We start from the raw sequence: 17,417 nt of genomic DNA, 5'->3' as shown, positions 1-17,417 counted from the left end.
AGCTTGAACCTTTTGTTCTTGACCATTTCGAGAAATGGAAATCCTGTAATAATCCTGTCAACGGTCTTTTTTTCATTGAACCCGATTGGTTTGTCCTTTGGTTGTCTTCACAGTTTTTGCGTACAATTCGGAGACGTGCGCTCACAACAACCACAAATGCTCGGCTTTCGCAGACTGTCGAGATTACAGCAATGGGTACTGCTGCCATTGTAGGCCTGGCTTCTATGGTAACGGGAAGGACTGTGTCGCTGAGGGTGAGAAGCATTTTCAGTGTAATTCAAACTGTTTAGGTTAATGGAGCACGTTTTCTTGGATTGTTACGAAGAGACTACAAAGATCCAAAGACGGATCGTATCAGTCAAGCACGTTCTTTGGGTTATCTGTACATATTCTAAGCAAAACTAGAATTTGCCAACTGTACTTTGTGGTCACACAACAATAGTAGATTATATATGGAAAGAATGCATCAATTTCATGTTTGAGTTTTTTTTAGAAATAGGCTAGTAGAACAAAAGCTAACCCAAGAAAAGGCATGATTTAGTTTTTTGTTTGTCTGCAGGTCACTTCCTCCCAACAGTAACCTGTTGAGACTCTGATCCTTAACAGGAACTACTGCTCTACTGATCAAATCTTTGTTGTTTTCCAGGAAAACCACAGAGAATGAATGGAAAGGTGAACGGTCGAGTGTTCGTGGGGAACTCGCCTTCCCCTGTTGAGCTCGGTAACAATGACTTGCACTCGTACGTGGTAACCAACGACGGACGAGCCTCCGTGGCCATCAGCAACATCCCTGACGCCCTGGGACCCTCCCTGCTGCCGCTGACCCCTCTGGGCGGAGTCATCGGCTGGGCCTTCGCTCTGGAGCAGCCCGGCTACCAGAACGGCTTTAGTCTCATCGGTGAGGGAACGTATTGTTGTATAAAGTGCAGCCTGGAGCGGGATGATTGATTTCTAATCATTAGCATTGCTGGCTACGATGTATGTAGATGTTGAAATGTTTTAGCTTAGAAGTTGTGTGACCATGGATCCCAATGTCCCTGGCTGGAGTCTGCCCGGAGACCTTTGTTTCCGGTCCGTGGATGTGCAAGACTCGGGCGCTTCTGACACTCGCATGTTCTCTCACACGTCCATGCAGGCGGCGTGTTTTCCCGGCAGGCTGAGGTGATCTTCCAGCCCGGTAACGAGCGTCTGAGCATCAAGCAGCAGTTTAAAGGAATCGACGAACACGAACACCTGGTGGTGAACACCGAGCTGGAGGGACGTGTGCCCGCCGTCCTGCTGGGATCCTCCGTCGAGATCAACCCGTACAAGGAGATCTACCAGTACGACAGGAACTGTAAGGACAAAGGACCAATGGATTATTTACACAACTTAAAACAATAATTTATAGTCCCATTAGATGTAAAAGTGTGTTCTTCTTCTCCTCTCAGTGATCACTTCCTCCTCCAACCGTGACTACACCGTTACCTCCCCTGATGGCAACGTCCAGACCAGAAGCTACCAATTGCGACAGACCGTCACCTTCTTGAGCTGCCCACACGACGATGCCTCCGTGGTGGCGCCGTCCACCCAGCAGCTCAGCGTGGACCACATCTTTGTGATGTTCGAGACCCGCAACCACCTGATCCGCTACGCCATGAGCAACAAGATCGGCTCGGTCCACAGTGAGTTCTGACACCTCAAGAGGTTCAGCTTATAAAAAACAAAACAAAGACAAGATGTTTGAACAAAGCATTCATCCAGAAGACAAATTCAGAGCGTCTTCTCATCTCTAGAGACGTCATATAGGGAAAAGAACAATTTGCTTTCTTAGAAACATTTTCATTGAAAACCAGGAAAGACTACGTGTGTGTGTTCACAGATCAGGACAGAGCAGGTTTGACTCCATGCCGTCAGATGGTTCAGTAACTTGAAGAAGAGACGTCCGTGTCTCGTGGTCATCTGTTGGGGACAGTCAAGAGTTCAAAGATGTGTGTTATTACCCGGAGGAATGCGCCGAAACACGCCTCCAACAGTTTAGTGCCTCTGCGAAGTTTGCAGTTGAACATCAGAGGAAAGACAAACAGTAATCCGAGCCCGGCTGTATTTCCTCAGCTGCAATGAGAGGAGGCTGTGAGAGTGTTGGCAGGGGGGTGAAGGTCAGTGAGAAACCAAACCTCCAGTCCACAGAGGGAAGGGAGCGAGTGAAGGGCATCGATAGGGTCTTTTTTCTTTTTGTTTTTTTTTTATAAAAAGGAGGGTTAAAGGCAAAAGTGCAGGTGGGAGTTGTTGATGGGATGCTTGTGTGTGTGTGTGTGTGTGTGGGGGGGGGGGGGGTTCAGAGCTACACAAGCAAACACAACTCAGCCGGGGTTTTGTTGGCAAAAAGTGGAACATCTGCGTCGTGTTTCCTGTGAGGAGGTGAAGGTCTGGAGCTCCAGCAATCAGTTGCATGATGGGAGGACACAGACTCTGTGGCTTCTCTACTGTGGAGTCTTTGTTCTCTCCTTCAGTTCATCTATGAACTATTTAAGTAATTTATTAAGCAAAAGATGCTGTATGTGCTGCTGCTGCTGCTCTCTGCTTTATGTCACTGTGGACTGAAGAAAAATATACATTTGAATACATTCGAAAGATAAAACAACTAGTTTATTGATCATAAAAGGGATTAAAAAGGGATTAATTTATATTTAAAAATGCTTAATACATTCGGTCATTTGACTTAAGTCAGCAGCGGTGGCCTTAAGGTTAGAGAAACGGATTAAACTCTTAATATCACAGAGAGCCAAAGTCCTCACTTCTTGTTAGCTTTAGTTGTTGTTCCGGCTGTTTTTACTGTTCATATTCTCTTGTGATGCCACATTGGATGTGGCTGACTGTTGATTTTAACCTGCAGCATGTTTTTTTTTTTTTTTTTTTTGTAATTTACAGGCGGTATTCCAGAGCAGAACCCGTGTTTCACCGGCAGACACGGCTGTGACATCAACGCCATGTGCCGACCAGCCGAAGGCCTCCAGTTCAGCTGCGACTGTGCTACTGGTTTCACCGGAGACGGACGCCACTGCCACGGTAACATAACCGCTGCAAACGCACGATAGGTTTTCAGTGTTGTGAGTTGTTGAATAATTACTTTCTGAACAAACTCGCTTTACAATAAAAGCAGTCAGAGTAACAGCGCAATATGCAGCAAGGATAGAAATCATTTTAAAAAGGAAAGAATGCAACGGTACAATAAAAACTTGTCTCAAAAATGTGTTAAATCTTTCTCGTGAAACACCTGCGCTTACGGTCCAACTTGCGCCACCTAGAGGCAAAATAAGTCACAGCTGCAGCATTAAAGACTCTTCTGCCCCCTTCAGGCGGCAGCTGTTACTGCAGTTTATTTTCTGATTGGACGACAGTCTGCACGCGGTCATTGACTCAAAGGTCCATATTTCTAACTGCATCTCTCAGGATAAATGATCAGCTCAGACCCAATTGTGTCCTCTATATTAAACGGCATCTGTTCTAAAATACTCAATAATACTTCTACAGTTAGTACTAGCACTGTTTCTACTGCCAGTAATACTACTACTGTTGTTTTTGTCTTAAAATGTATTCTAATTTTACATTGTGTTACAGTAATTATTATTATTATACCTGCAGCTGCTACTGCTACTTATAGTGATGAGCATCTTTTTGACCAAATCATCCCTGAAACCAATCAGGAACTCAAAGTTTGATTTGGTCGTTGGTTTAATAGTGATGCAGGTTAAAAGAAGAAACTAAATTCAGTTTTATTTTCAGATTAATCTTTGCAGTTTTTCTTTTCTTAAACCAGATGTGAATAGTATTTCTCCCCATGATTTCTGATGCAAAATCAGGCAGCAGTTTTTGACAAAAACAAAATGTGTCGTGTGAGATACTCTTAATTACTCGCTACTTTCTTTTAAGGGTCTATACATTCTACTTGCTATACTACATATCATTCACCTCCCCGTTGGTGTGTTATTGGCAGATATTGAAGAGTGCAGAGAGACTCCTGAGATCTGTGGATACAACGCCGTCTGCAATAATCAGCCCGGAACTTTCCGCTGTGAGTGTTTGACTGGCTTCTTGTTCGCCAGCGACGGAAAGACCTGCATCGGTATGTTTTAAGTGTTTGTGTTGACAGCTGTGTGGGTTGGCGGAGTGTGTAGTGCCTTTTGTGTGTGTGTGTGTGTGTGTGTGTGTGTGTGTGTGTGTGTGTGTGTGTGTGTGTGTGTGTGTGTGTGTGTGTGTGTGTGTGTGTGTGTGTGTGTGTGTGTGTGTGTGTGTGTGTGTGTGTGTGTGACTTTGTTTGAAGAGCCCCTCGTTGCACATACAGATGTTCTTAAAACAATAAAGGATTTGTATGACTGAAAATGGGACAAAATGTTTCAAACTGATGTTCTTTGCTGAACACAGAAGATGTGATTCATACAAACCTGAACCAGAATGACTCTGTGAAGCAGGATAAATCTGCGGGGATGAGTTTGATGAATTATAAGTTGTTGTGTACGGTGGCCCGTAAGTGTAGTCCACCGATAAAAGCAAATGGTAGTTTTAAAAGAGCTGAAGGATGAAGTGAAACTTTCTCAGTCAGACGGCAGTTATTCCTTATGTTACACCCGACTCATGTCGTCCCTTTAACTTTGCTAACATGTCGTCTGTGTCGTCCTGCAGAGGAGAACCGGCCGGTGGATCACTGTCGGAGAGGAAGCCATGACTGCGATACTCCTGGAAGAGCTCTCTGCAGCTACACCGGAGGCTCGGCCTTCGTCTGCTCCTGCCTGCCGGGGTTCGTGGGTGACGGTCGGGTTTGTCAGGGTGAGCACACCGAGTTTGTCCGCCGTGTGTCGGTGGAGTCTGCAGACATCAGACCGACCGCTGATCTTCAGTGTTGTGACTTCAGTATCAACTCGGATGCATTAAAAAGCATTGATAAAGTCAGTGCTGAAGGTCAAGCAGCAGAACAAAACAAAACATTTGATTTGTTTCGCTTGAAGGATTCTTTGAAAGTTTAGCTTTGTCTTCATCTGATTTGAATGTGAATCATGTGAGCTCAGTAAACCTTTCCCAGATAAATACCTAAACGTACTCGTGTCATGGAGGTAGATAAAAAAAACACAAATTTGGGCTCTCAAATAATAAGATGTACGGACAAATTACCAGAACAAATGTTTAAAAATGACCAGACAGATGTTGTGTGGACAAAGTAGAAAGACTCCTTCTTCTTCTTTTATGACTATTTCAAATGTAAAAAATACATCTGGTGTCTGAATTGTGCAGTTTTTCTTTCAATCTTTCAATCAATGCAACATCAACGGTGGTGTACATGCCATAACAGCAGAACTTTCAGAGTGTGAGACTTTCTGCTCAGCGCTGTGGGCCCCTCGGACAGGAAATGTTTCCACCTGGACAGGAAATGCAGAACACTGCCTTACAGCTGTGCAGCTCATCTCTTATATATAAATCTCCCCCCACTCAGGAGACTCTGAGCTGAAGAATGTTCATATGTGGAGAGAAAACAGGACAAAGCGTCCAGAACTTTTTCTTTTTTTTTTTCTTAACATGTTCTTTACAAATTCTTGTCACCGTGCCTAAAGTACAGCCTCACAGAGCTGCTAGCGTGGCTGAAGACTCTTCTACGCATTCAAGTTCTTTATTTCTTACGGTCATAAACAATCACAGTGGAGCAGTCTCCCTCGAACAATATTACTACAAATATGTGTAAAAAGGTTAAATTAAGAAGACATAAAACAGAAAAGTGTGCAGATTTTAAAATATAGAAATGAATAGAATAAACAAACGGAGGTGTGTTCAGGTATAAACGGGTAGTAGTAGTTCTCTTGTAGTTAGTGTACTTTGTAACTCAAAGGTAATATTGGATAAAAGAAATGTAAAACAAGTTTTGTTGTATACATTTCAGTATTTTAATCCATGTTTTGTTTATTGTGCTAAATTGTGCGTTTGGGTCCCTGGGAAGCACAACATTTTAATTCAGGGTCCAAAGATTACAATTATTCAGACACTATTGCGTTAATGAAACAACAATTCTCAAAGTGTTGACCCTGAAAATAATTAACAACTGAACGTGATCTTTACCTGTTATTTTTGAGACTGAGATGTTGTGGAAACATGATAGACATTATAGTGTTTATTTAAAAAAAAGGTAAAGTCTCAACCACTCATTTAAAGTACTTTAAACGGGATATTTTAGGAGGATTTCTATGAAGATTTATTTAGAGCCAGCCCCTGGTGGCCGTTAGTGGAACTGTACCTTTAAAGCACCAGACATGGCGGTCGATGTGTCGGGACATTACCTTCATCTTTGTATCTTCTTTCTGCCCGTTCAGACGTAGACGAGTGTCAGCACGATCGATGCCACCGCGCTGCCTTCTGCTCCAACACGCAGGGCTCCTACAGCTGCCAGTGCCAGCCCGGGTTCTATGGCGACGGCTTCCAGTGCAGCCCCACGTCCTCAGGTAGGTGACTTACTACACAAACTGTTTGAACCGACATCAGTTTATATAAATTTTTTATTGATATTTATTGATCCTTTTGGATGTCAATTCGATATTTGCTGATATCACAAAGTCTGCCACGGTCAGACGGCTTCTTTCGGTCCTGAAAGGTGAAGCCAATGCTGAGGTGCTTTAAACTTGCATTCTCTCTAATGTCCATCAAAAATAAGTGTGATTGTTTAGAAGTCTATGAGAAAATGACTCTACTTCTCTCTTGATTTATTACCTCAGTAAACATTGTAAACGTGAGTTTATGGTCTCAATCTCTAGTTTCAAGTCTTCTTCAGTACATCATGATGTTCATTTGCGAGCAATATGAGATAATATCAAATGCCAATTTAACATAATCAGTTACAAACTCCCACATTTGTATTACTAGGCTCTGTAGGAAGGAAGTGTGCATGGACGGCAAAGGTGACACAGAGATTCCATGGAAATTTCAAAATAAAGGCACATCTTAAAGAAGATATTTATCGATATTGGCACTTTACATCGATGATTTTGCATCATTGAATCGGTGCATCGATCCAAATCAATGTCTTGTTACATTCCTAGAAATGAACTAAAAGCCGGTGATATCAGCAGGAATGTAAATTCAAACTTAATATGAGAACTATTAAGATCCTTTACTTTAGTTTAATCACAATAACAACACATTGAAAATACAAAGTGTACTTTAAGTATTCATTACGCAGTTAAATGTTCCCTGTCAGTCTTTAACTATTACAGTACAAGTACCTCTAATTAGTACAGTGCGTGAGTAAATGTACTTGGTTACATTCCATCTGCTTTTAATAGGTTAAAGCATGTAAATCAGCAGCAGCCCTAACTACTGTCTCCTGATTGACAAAGAGCTTCAATAACAGAACTGTTTCGGGTGTGCTGGTGTTGGTGGCAGCTCCTACAGACTGAAGCTGGTTTTCCAGACATTACAGAGACTAATGGAAGCTGTGTAAACTGCGCAGAGTGTAAACATGCAGCTGAAGGTTGAGGCGACGGAGCAGAGCGGTGAAGGATGTTGATGAAGTGATGAGAGCGTAAACAGATTTCATGTCAGACTCAACAGACCCTCGATGACGCACCGCTGAGGTCCGTGTCCGAGGCGCCGTTAATGCTGCGGCTTCAGATCGGTTCAGGGTCATAAAATAATGAGAGCTGATAGACTGATGCCTCTTTTTATTTATGAGTTTTGTTATTCAGTGTGTCTTGTCCTGATCTCCACGTCTCTGTCAGCAGTGTTGGAAGAAGTACTCAGAATTTTTACTTAAGTAGTATTACCACAGGGTAGAAATACTCAGTAAAAGTCCTGCAATCCAAAAAAAATAAATACTAAAGTATTCGTTTTAAAATGTACTTAAATACTAAAAGTAAATGTACTGAATCAGAATGACACACACTTTAATGTTGCAGCGCCTAAAGGTGGAGCTCATTTATATTACTCTATTTACTGCTGGCTAGTTTAATCTATATTAATAATACATCATGATTCATTAGTTGAGTTGTATTTTGTATTTATGAACTGAACCTGCAAAGTAACTTTAAGTTATTCGAGATGCAAAATTCAGAACCTGTAGATTTCCTCCACACGGCTCTCAACATGGCGACGGCTAGGAGCTAACAGTGCAAACAACAGCAACAGTGCTGACAGAGCTAACGGCTAGGAGCTAACAGTGCAAACAACAGCAACAGTGCTGACAGAGCTAACGGTGTTGCCCTGAGGGGGAACCTCGTGTTGGTGTTTAACTACTGTTAGTGGTTCTCTTTTTGGGGGGAAATTTACCTGAGATGAGTTTTCCAAACTCATCGGTCGTTCCTCATCCTGTTGTGAAAGAAACATTTGGGTTTTTATACTTTGATTTTTGTTGCCGCTTTTATCCAAAGCGACTTAACCCAAAACATGCGTGCAGGTGTAGTTTACAGTGGAAGGTTTGTTGTTGTTGTTGTTGTTGTTGTTGGTGGTGGTTTTATGGCTTCAGTCCAAAGCTGCAGACTCCTCCAGTGATTCCAGGTGTCAGCAGCTGAGAGCTAATTACAGCTCGCTCCTCCGCACCAACGTTTTCTCATATTTTCGTCCTTTTTTTTAGGGCCTCTGAAAGACATAACTCTTTTGTCCTCTGTCATAACTTGTCACACTGTCTCTCACTTTACGCTCACTGACTGTAATTGGCTCCGTTTCCTTGATTCAGGACGGTCTTTTGATCTTCACCCCTCGCGCTCTCTCTCTCTCTCTCTCTCGCTCTCTCTCTCTCGGGGGTCTTCTTTCTTCTTGCGGTATCTCTTTTTCGTCCGGTTGTTGCTATCGGACGTGGCGCTGTCTGTCAGACGGGGAGTGTTATGGCTGCTCTGCGGTTCGTCAGATACCCTTGAGGATAAGAGCGAGGCGGCTCTCTTCCAGATGTCACTGTGGCCCCTGGATGTGACCGCGGAGATGAAGAGCCTCCTGCTCGTCTTTAATTCGTGGTTCTCTCTCCACGGCTCACTCACATGTTTATCTGCAACTGCCACATACAGAAACCGAGCAAGAAAATTCAGTTCAATAACATTACACCTGTGAGGATATATGTTTATATAAGCTCTTTTCTTTGTTGGGTTGTATAGAATGTTATTTAATGTGTGTCTGCTGTGAAAAGAGAAGAAACAGTAAGTAAGATAAAGAAGTATTATGTGATAATAGAACAGGATTTCAAATTATGCCAAAAGTCTGATTATGGGACTGAATTTCCAAGTTATCATAATTACGAGTTTCTGTTGTAATTCATGTCAACACCCAATTTGTCATTTCAACTAGTAAACTAATAACAATATAATATTTACTATCGAAATATTAACGATCATTTGGTCAATGAGTCGATCGTCAGACACAAGACATTTGAAAACGTCACTTTGGACTTTTATAACCAAAAGTTATACAAAATTAATAAATGGAACTACTTAAAACAAATTCAATAAAAAAGAATCGGCTTTAGGATTGTTGGTGTATTTTTGGACGGAGCCAACTCTCACTCAGTATTTCAGTGAGAACTGTGTAACTGCGACATTTAAACGTATTTAAAATATATATATATATCTAAAAGTATTTGTTCTGTATGTATGTACGGCATGTTTTTGTCTCACTGTGACGTATTTCTTTCTTTGTTCCCAGAGCGCGAGAAGACCCCGTGTGAGCGTCACAGAGAGAGCGCCCAGTCGGCCACCTCCGACTCCGGCATCTTCTCTTTCTTCCGCCCTCGGCCGGCCGTCGGTCAGTACGTCCCCCAGTGTGACCAACACGGAGCCTTCGAGCCCACGCAGTGCCACAGCAGCATCGGACAGTGCTGGTGCGTGGACGCCAACGGCCAGGAGATCCCCAACACCCGCACGGGACCCGGCACCACCCCTCTGTGTGAGTCCCACTTCATCCTCGAAACAAACTTCAGCCTCTATTCTGTTTATTTCAAGGAACACATGAATGTTTGTCCTCCATTAAACTAAAAATCTGCCTCACCCGGACAATGAACTCGCAGGCATCGACCAGGCAGTGACTCCGGCTCCGGTGGGTCCGACCCCGCGGCCCGACGTTCGCCCCGTCGCTCCGGGAACACACCTGCTGTTCGCTCAGAGCGGGAAGATCGAACAGGTCCCCCTGGATGGGTACAACATAAAGAAGGAGGAGGCCAAACCTCTGCTGCACCTCCCAGTAAGACATCGCTGTTTCAGGCAGTAACATGAACATGACCGCCAATAATCTAAAATATATCACCATGGTTTTAGATAGATTTTCTTCCTCCCAGGCAGCCATTGACATCAGGTAACTTCAATGAAAGTCTGACCTTCTTCAGACAGACAACACGGTGACGTCTGACATCCGAGGCTGCAGAGTTTTGCAGTAATGAGCCGTTTTTACAGAAAGTTAAACCTGGAAAATGACAAGAACGAAGTCATGAAAACCATTTTAATGAACCACAAATGTTAGCTTTTGTTACGATATTATCAAATCAGTTTCTGATTTATTGATTCTAGTTATTCATCAAATCCTGGATCACGTTCTTTCATTATTTGTGTAAGAAAATTAAACAGCGTCCTCAGTGATTTGTTCTGAACTGAGCTAAATGCTTACCGCTCACATTGAGAATGCAAACCAGTTGATGTTTACCATCTTAGCTGAGCACGTTTGCATGCTAACATTTGCTAACTGACCACAAAGTGCAGCTGAGGCTGATGGGAATGTCATTAGTTCTGAATCAAAGTGTCAGACTCATTTAAATGTTGAGCTGATGATGGGATGTTATTAGGTTATTACAATTCATGCTGAGGGGAACATGAACGTCTGAACCAAACTCCATAGCAATCGATGTCAAAGTTGTTAAGATATTTCAGTTTGGACCAAAGTGGTTCACCCACAGAGCTACACTGCTAGCATGGCTAAATAAACGCATTCAGATGTCAGAAAAGTAGCTTTGAACTTTGCTTTTAGGAATTAAAAGGTTGAATGGAAAGACTTTTTGACGGTTGCTTGCCGTCTTTGTGCTAAGCTAAGCTAAATATTGTCCTGGACCTCTCCCTGCTCTGAATGCACAGAGATGTAGCTAATATCCTGATGTAATATCTTTCCAAAATGTTGGACTCTTCTAATCCTCATCAACGGATAATTCCACAAAAACAAAGTGTATTTTTTGTAGATTGAGTGAATGATTCTGAGTAAATGCTGAGAGAATGAGCTCGTTGTAGAAGTGAAAAAAGGGATTTCTTGACTTTGGAGAGTTTTTCCTCATGACGACATTCGGTCCTCATTTTGAACAACGTACACACACATGAATGAGCGTTGCTGGTTGCTGTGGAACAATCCTCTAATTGTCCTTTAACATATTTCAGCATCAGAACTCTTTTCTTCTCCGTCACGGAGCCCATAAGTTAATGTATTGATGCACTGCAGCCGAACACAAAGCTCTCCGTCAGTGCGGGCGCCTTTGAGTCCGATGGGTCGTTGACGTTCTGTCACTTCTACACAAAAGACTCTTTGAAAATGAAAGTCCAGCTGAATGAAACCGTCTGTCTCCTCCTGCGCTTCCTCTCAGGACCGGGTGGTGATCGCCGTGGCCTACGACTGTGTGGAGAAGATGGTTTACTGGACCGACATCACCGGGCCGGCTATCAGCAGGGTCCGTCTGAGCGGAGGAGACGTCATCCCGGTCATCACTACAGGTGCAGCAGACATCACCAGTCCAGTCGTCTTTAGAGAGGCTGAGGGACATGATTCAAATGCATCGCACTCCTTATCCTTCACGTTTTGAGTCTCATTGCACCAAGCAGAGTCCTTTAATGAGGCCAAACAGGAAGTAGATTGATTTTGGATTGGATGCAAACACAGGTGTTTGCATCCCATAAACCTGTAATTAATGTACACCTTTTACTTTCATTTCATTTTTTATGATCACACAGATGCAAATAGGGCAAGAAAACTTCATTTATATATTTATTTTCAAAACCAAATTTACAAATTTACAAATTTACAAAGTTGACATCCTGTTCTGGACCAAAGTCAGAGGTTTGGAGAGCGTCCACAGTATGAAGAATTTAGATCTATTGAGAATTAAATTAATTGATAATACTTACTCACAGCTTGGTAACCAGTTTATACAATGTGGATACAAAGTGGCTCAGGTGTACTCTGATAAAGATGCAGCTTTTGTGATTAAAAAGTATCGCTATAATAATATTATTAATAACTAAAAACGTTAGAAGTTACAAAGTACTTTCCATGGTTGAACCAGATACAAAAACATTTCAGAACTGCAATGAAATAAAATCAAACTATATTCAAATCACCTGGAAATAAAATCCACAAAACTATATTAAAACAAATTTTAAAAACAATGACGTTAAAAAGAAGACCTATTGGATCCAGTCAGTAACTGTCTGTGGCGGTCAGATGGTGCTGATCCATCAGTAGTCCGTCCTCTGACGGACGTCTGTTCCTGTCGTCCTCAGAGCTCCAGAGTCCCGAGGGCATCGCCATCGACCACGTGGCCCGCCTCCTCTTCTGGACCGACTCCATGCGTGACACCGTGGAGGTTTCCAAACTGGACGGCAGCCAGCGGCGAGTCCTGTTCGACACCGATCTGATCAACCCTCGACCCATCGTCACCAACCCGGCCTACGGGTGAGTGCTGGAGAAATCACTAGAAGAAACCTGTTAATGTTGTGGTTGAAATACTAGTTTCATAAGTAACATGAAGTCATTAAGTTGGTGGTAAAATGCTGGTTGAACCCAAAATACCAGTAGTAACAGTGGTAATAATGATATGAGCTAGTAGTAGTAGTTGTAGTTGTAGTTGGTAGTTGTTGATGGTGGTACAAATAGTTAGTAGATAGGAGGTAATAGTCGGTGGTAGGAGTAATAAGTAGTTGGTTGTAATAGTAGTTTAGTTCTAGTGGTAGTTAATTGTGTTTGTAGTAGTTAGTAGTAGTGGTAGTTAGTAGTAATAGTGTTTGTTGGTAGTATTAGCAGTAGCTAGTTGTAGTAGTTAGTAGAGTTTTTAGTAGTATTTGTTAGTAGGTAGTTGGTTGTTGTAGTTTACTCGGTAGTTAGTAGTCGAAGTAGTTAGCAATAGTAGTAGGTGGTAATATAAGTAGTTAGTAGTAGTAGTTGTAAGTTGTCAGTAATAGTTTGTGTTATAAGTTGGTAGTTATTAGTAGTCAGTGGTAGTTGTAAGTAGTCGTAGTTGTTATTGTTAGTAGTTTGTAGGAGTCGATGTTAGTAGTATTTAGTAGGTAGTAGTAGTGATCACATACTACTAGTTAGTAATAGTAGTAGGTGATGGTAGTAGTTGTAGAAGGGAAACGAGTACTATCAGTACTAGTTGGGTGTAACTGGTTTTGTCCTGTTGGTGCAGGCGACTGTACTGGGCAGACTGGAACAGAGACGGGCCCAAAATTGAGATGTCCAACATGGACGGGACAGATCGAAGCATCCTGGTGAAAGACAACCTGGAGCTCCCCAACGGTCTGACCTTTGACCTCGAAGACCAGCAGCTGTGCTGGGCCGACGCAGGTGAGACTCACCTGACAGGAACCTGAACCCCCCCCCCCCACACTCTGATCCATCACCATGTTAATGCTGTTAGTCCAAGTTCATTCTCCGTCATGTGGTCCTCACTGCTGTTGATTGATTGATTGATTGATCGATCGGTTTGCAGGAACTCATAAGGTGGAGTGTATAGATCCTCACCGCAGGCTGAGGAGGCAGATCGTTGAAGGGATCCAGTATCCCTTCGCTCTGGTCTCCTTTGGAAGGACCCTTTACTACACCGACTGGAGGAGGTAACACTCTCATTTACGAGCAGATTATGCTCCAGGAACAAAGTGGTCTTCTATGAATCCTCAGCTGCCATTTGTCTTTTTCAACACACCTGAACACATCATCGTCATTCGCAGGATTTAGTAAAATAATATCGGTCAGGCTGACTGGATTTTACATAAACATTACTGCTGTAAATTCTGCTATTTTGAGCTCCGTTGTTTGACTGGAACTGTCACATAAAAGTCTGTTTAATAGCCGTGTTAATCTGACGATCAAACATCTCTGTTTGTGGTCTCTGGTGAATGTTTTGGTGGTTATTTTTCAGGGAGGCGGTGGTCGCTGTGGACCGTCACTCAGAGAAGGAGACAGAAGAGTTTCTGCCACAGAAACGCTCTCGGCTGTACGGCATCACCGCGACACCGACACAGTGTCCACAAGGTACAGCTACGTTTCACTTACAAGCTACAGATTAGTCAGTCCTGTAATCAAGGAAATCAAGAATGACATAAGCAATCATAGGACATGTGGAAAGAGCCTGGTAGTGCTAGTTTTTCTGTGCTCAGACTAGCATCTGTTGATAATTACTAACTAATTATTAAGTTTCATGCGTAGCTTCATCGCGACGTCACCTCTGAATGTTTTACTGTGCAGCGAGCGTTTGAGGCTGTGTGTTGGTAATCGTCATGTGATGAAGTCTTGTTCAGCTCAGTTTAACACAGTAACACGAACCACTGTGCGTTGGTGTTTTTATTGCTTCTCCATGGAGAGTGATTTAAAAAGGGGTTGCAACAGTGAATGTATTGTTTCTTTGTGTTCCCAGGCTAAATAATCTCTGTAGGAATTGAAATGTATTGATGGCATATTTGTGCATGTAGGCGGGTACATTCATGCATCAGCATGCGTACAGCACCGTCCCACCCGTGAAAGCCAGAGAGCAATGTGAACATTGAGTGAGCTTTAACGGTGTAGGTAGTTTAACAGAGCCAGGCTAGCTGCCCAATAAAAGTAGTCATTTGAGAATAAGCTGCAGGTTTGGGTTTAAGAACAGTTCCAGATAAACTTAAGCTTTAAAGAACTAAAGTATTACATCTCTATATTAGTACAGGCAAACACCAAGTACCACTACTTTATCATGTCATCTGTCTGGTGTACACTGCTGACTTAATCACACCTTTACCTTAGTTTACATACTCATTTTTCTTGCTTTCTCTATTCATCTGTACTTATTGCTGCCGCAACAACAACTGAGTTGCAACTGAATCGTAATCAAATCAAGACAACTCTGTCGTATTCGTATGAAGAGCAGGACCCCGTGAGTCTGGGATCAGAGCAGTACAGAGGTACTCAGTGACCGTACTAACTGATTCCAGATGCACAGAGTAACGTGGATGGATATAAGCGTGGGAACTCTGGGTGAAGTGACCTCAGGGGGATGCCAGCTGTGGATATGGAGACTCATAGCTGGCTCCGAGCCCCCAACTATACAGTGATGAGAAACGGCTTCACCGTCCACCTGCTGGGTTTCTCTGCAACACTGACGGGTTTCAGCCGCCAATGAGGAACGGTTCATCCGCTTCCTAAAGCTGCAGGCTCACTAAACATTTCTGTTTTACTTGGCAACGTGTTTTTTTTTTCGAGATTATTGTCGTGTTTTCACAGGGTGCGTCACCGGCGGTCCAATCTGTTGACAAAGACATTTAATGTACAGCACAGCGTGGAGGGAAGTTTTGAGAAAAGGAAAAGGAGGCTTTAGTTTCAGATGAAACTCTCCAGAGTTTGGGATGTTTGGTGAAGTCCAGCAGCTGCCGTTGAACTGTTTCTAGCCCAGAAATCGACTTACTGGTCCGGGTTGTTCTTTCAACGAGCTCTGATGAGTCTATCTCTCCACGGAGGAAGCTAAATGATATGATTAGTAGAACATTTATTTATTTTATTGTGAAAATGTTGGAAGCATTGGAGAAATCTGACACTGAACTGTAGAAACCATGCCAGAGGTATCTACAGCAGCTTTCTATTGACTTTTAATGCAGCTAATGACTACTTTCATGATCGATGATTCATCCACAATTTATTCTCTTGATTCATTGTTTTATCTATAAAACAACAGAAAGGAGTAAAAGGTCACTTTATCAAATGTCTTATTATACATTTACTATAATGTAAGACCAAGAAAAGCAGCAAATCTTCACATTTGAGAACCAGAAACCATCACATTTTTGCTTTAAAATATTAATCATCGATGATATATAGTATCCAATTATATTTTTTGTTGCAGCTCTTCCACTGTGGAGCCGAAAGGTGACTTCAAAGTTTGGCATCGAATATGAAATTTTAAAATTGAAAACAAAACCTGAACTAAAAAGGAAAACTTTAGCATTGAAGCTTAAATAGGAAAACATTGTAAGGCCACTGAAAAATGTACCACTGACAAATAACAAAGCATTCAAAATTATGTTTTTGGATGACAAAAACAAATTGAATGCAATTGTTTTTAGTGAAATACATTTTTTACGCTACCATATTTTTTTCATGATTTTTCATGATTTTTTCAGTGATTTTTTTTTGCAAGCTGACCGAAATTATTGTCATTGAAAAACACTAAAATGAAATGTTTCTATGTTGTTTTAATGTTTTAATTTATAGTTCAGGTCGAGTTTTTAATGCCAAAATTGAAAGACCATGCTAGTTTGTTAGCATGCTAACACGCGCCTAGCTAACGTCGGAGTAACTGAAAGCATAAAAAATACAGAAAATAGTTGCTGCAAGTCGTTCTAAACTTCAGACATGATTGTTGTTGTTATTGATACATTTTTAATTGAAGCTCTTGTATCTAATGAAGCTTTCTGACAGATGATTTATAAATATAGATATAAAGGAGCAGCTTGGGTGTGAATGGCTCCCTAACGTTGTTCCTTTCTCTTCCCCGTTAGCCTACAACTACTGCTCCAACAACGGCGGCTGTTCTCACCTGTGTCTGCCGCGGCTCGGCGGCTTCACCTGCCGCTGCCCGGACGCCGAGGACGGCCGATGTGTCGAGAGGAACCTGTGAGGTCTGCAGAGCGACAACAACAACAACACTGCTGCCGCTGCTGCCGCCGCGAGGGGAAAAAACACAAAACACACTTAACTCAATTTGGTGTTTTCTACATTTTCTTACTTGAATTGAAGATTTCTACAATCCTCTTAGAGTGTTATGTGTTTCTGGCCGTTGAGAGCTGTTCAGACCTCACTGTATTTATGATGTCACACTGCAGGTAAGATCGTTAAACTTTTCTTCCTGTATCTGTTGAATTCAGATTCATAGTTTCTGATCTTGTTTGTGCAGAGCGTGTTTGTAATCTGACTCCTGGTTTAAGTTTCTCTCCAAAATCAGAAGAAAGTGACACTAAATCTAGAATATAGGGATTTTTTTTAAATAGCCAGCAGGTGAACTTAAAACACAATAACTTCACGTTGTGTTTTTATGTATTTTAAAAGTGAAACTCTTTATTGATTTCTTATAGATGTGGTCTGAAAGATAACTGCGTAAAACAATCACATATAATTCTCAAATATTCTGCAATGATTACAATACTTGAGAGAACGGTTCCTAAGGGCCTTGAAATAAAAATAAAAAACCTTTAAAAGGTTTAAAC

At 42.1% G+C, this 17,417-nt stretch overlaps 1 protein-coding gene across 1 annotated transcript in view; it reads left to right on the top strand.

Moving 5' to 3' along the window:
- The window catches only part of LOC306696324 (nidogen-1-like), a gene marked incomplete at its 5' end in the record, with an annotated part of 28,476 nt that extends 11,544 nt beyond the window's left edge, over positions 1-16,932 (top strand). The window contains 16 exons of the mRNA XM_079159909.1: positions 114-254; positions 647-898; positions 1,136-1,336; positions 1,431-1,664; positions 2,911-3,048; positions 3,977-4,105; positions 4,663-4,806; positions 6,336-6,464; positions 9,646-9,885; positions 10,007-10,179; positions 11,558-11,684; positions 12,471-12,642; positions 13,376-13,533; positions 13,679-13,802; positions 14,108-14,220; positions 16,713-16,932. Coding sequence (XP_079016035.1) covers positions 114-254; positions 647-898; positions 1,136-1,336; positions 1,431-1,664; positions 2,911-3,048; positions 3,977-4,105; positions 4,663-4,806; positions 6,336-6,464; positions 9,646-9,885; positions 10,007-10,179; positions 11,558-11,684; positions 12,471-12,642; positions 13,376-13,533; positions 13,679-13,802; positions 14,108-14,220; positions 16,713-16,831 — 2,594 coding nt within the window. The 3' untranslated portion in view covers positions 16,832-16,932. The remainder of the gene's footprint in view (positions 1-113; positions 255-646; positions 899-1,135; positions 1,337-1,430; positions 1,665-2,910; positions 3,049-3,976; positions 4,106-4,662; positions 4,807-6,335; positions 6,465-9,645; positions 9,886-10,006; positions 10,180-11,557; positions 11,685-12,470; positions 12,643-13,375; positions 13,534-13,678; positions 13,803-14,107; positions 14,221-16,712) is intronic.
- Between the last annotated feature and the right edge of the window lie 485 nt (positions 16,933-17,417).

This window comes from Pholis gunnellus, assembly GCF_910591455.1.
Source record: "Pholis gunnellus genome assembly, chromosome: 5".
NCBI classification, from domain to species: Eukaryota; Metazoa; Chordata; class Actinopteri; order Perciformes; family Pholidae; genus Pholis; species Pholis gunnellus.
The sequence above is the reverse complement of the archived record's forward strand: the minus strand, read 5'-3'. Positions and strand labels throughout refer to the sequence as shown.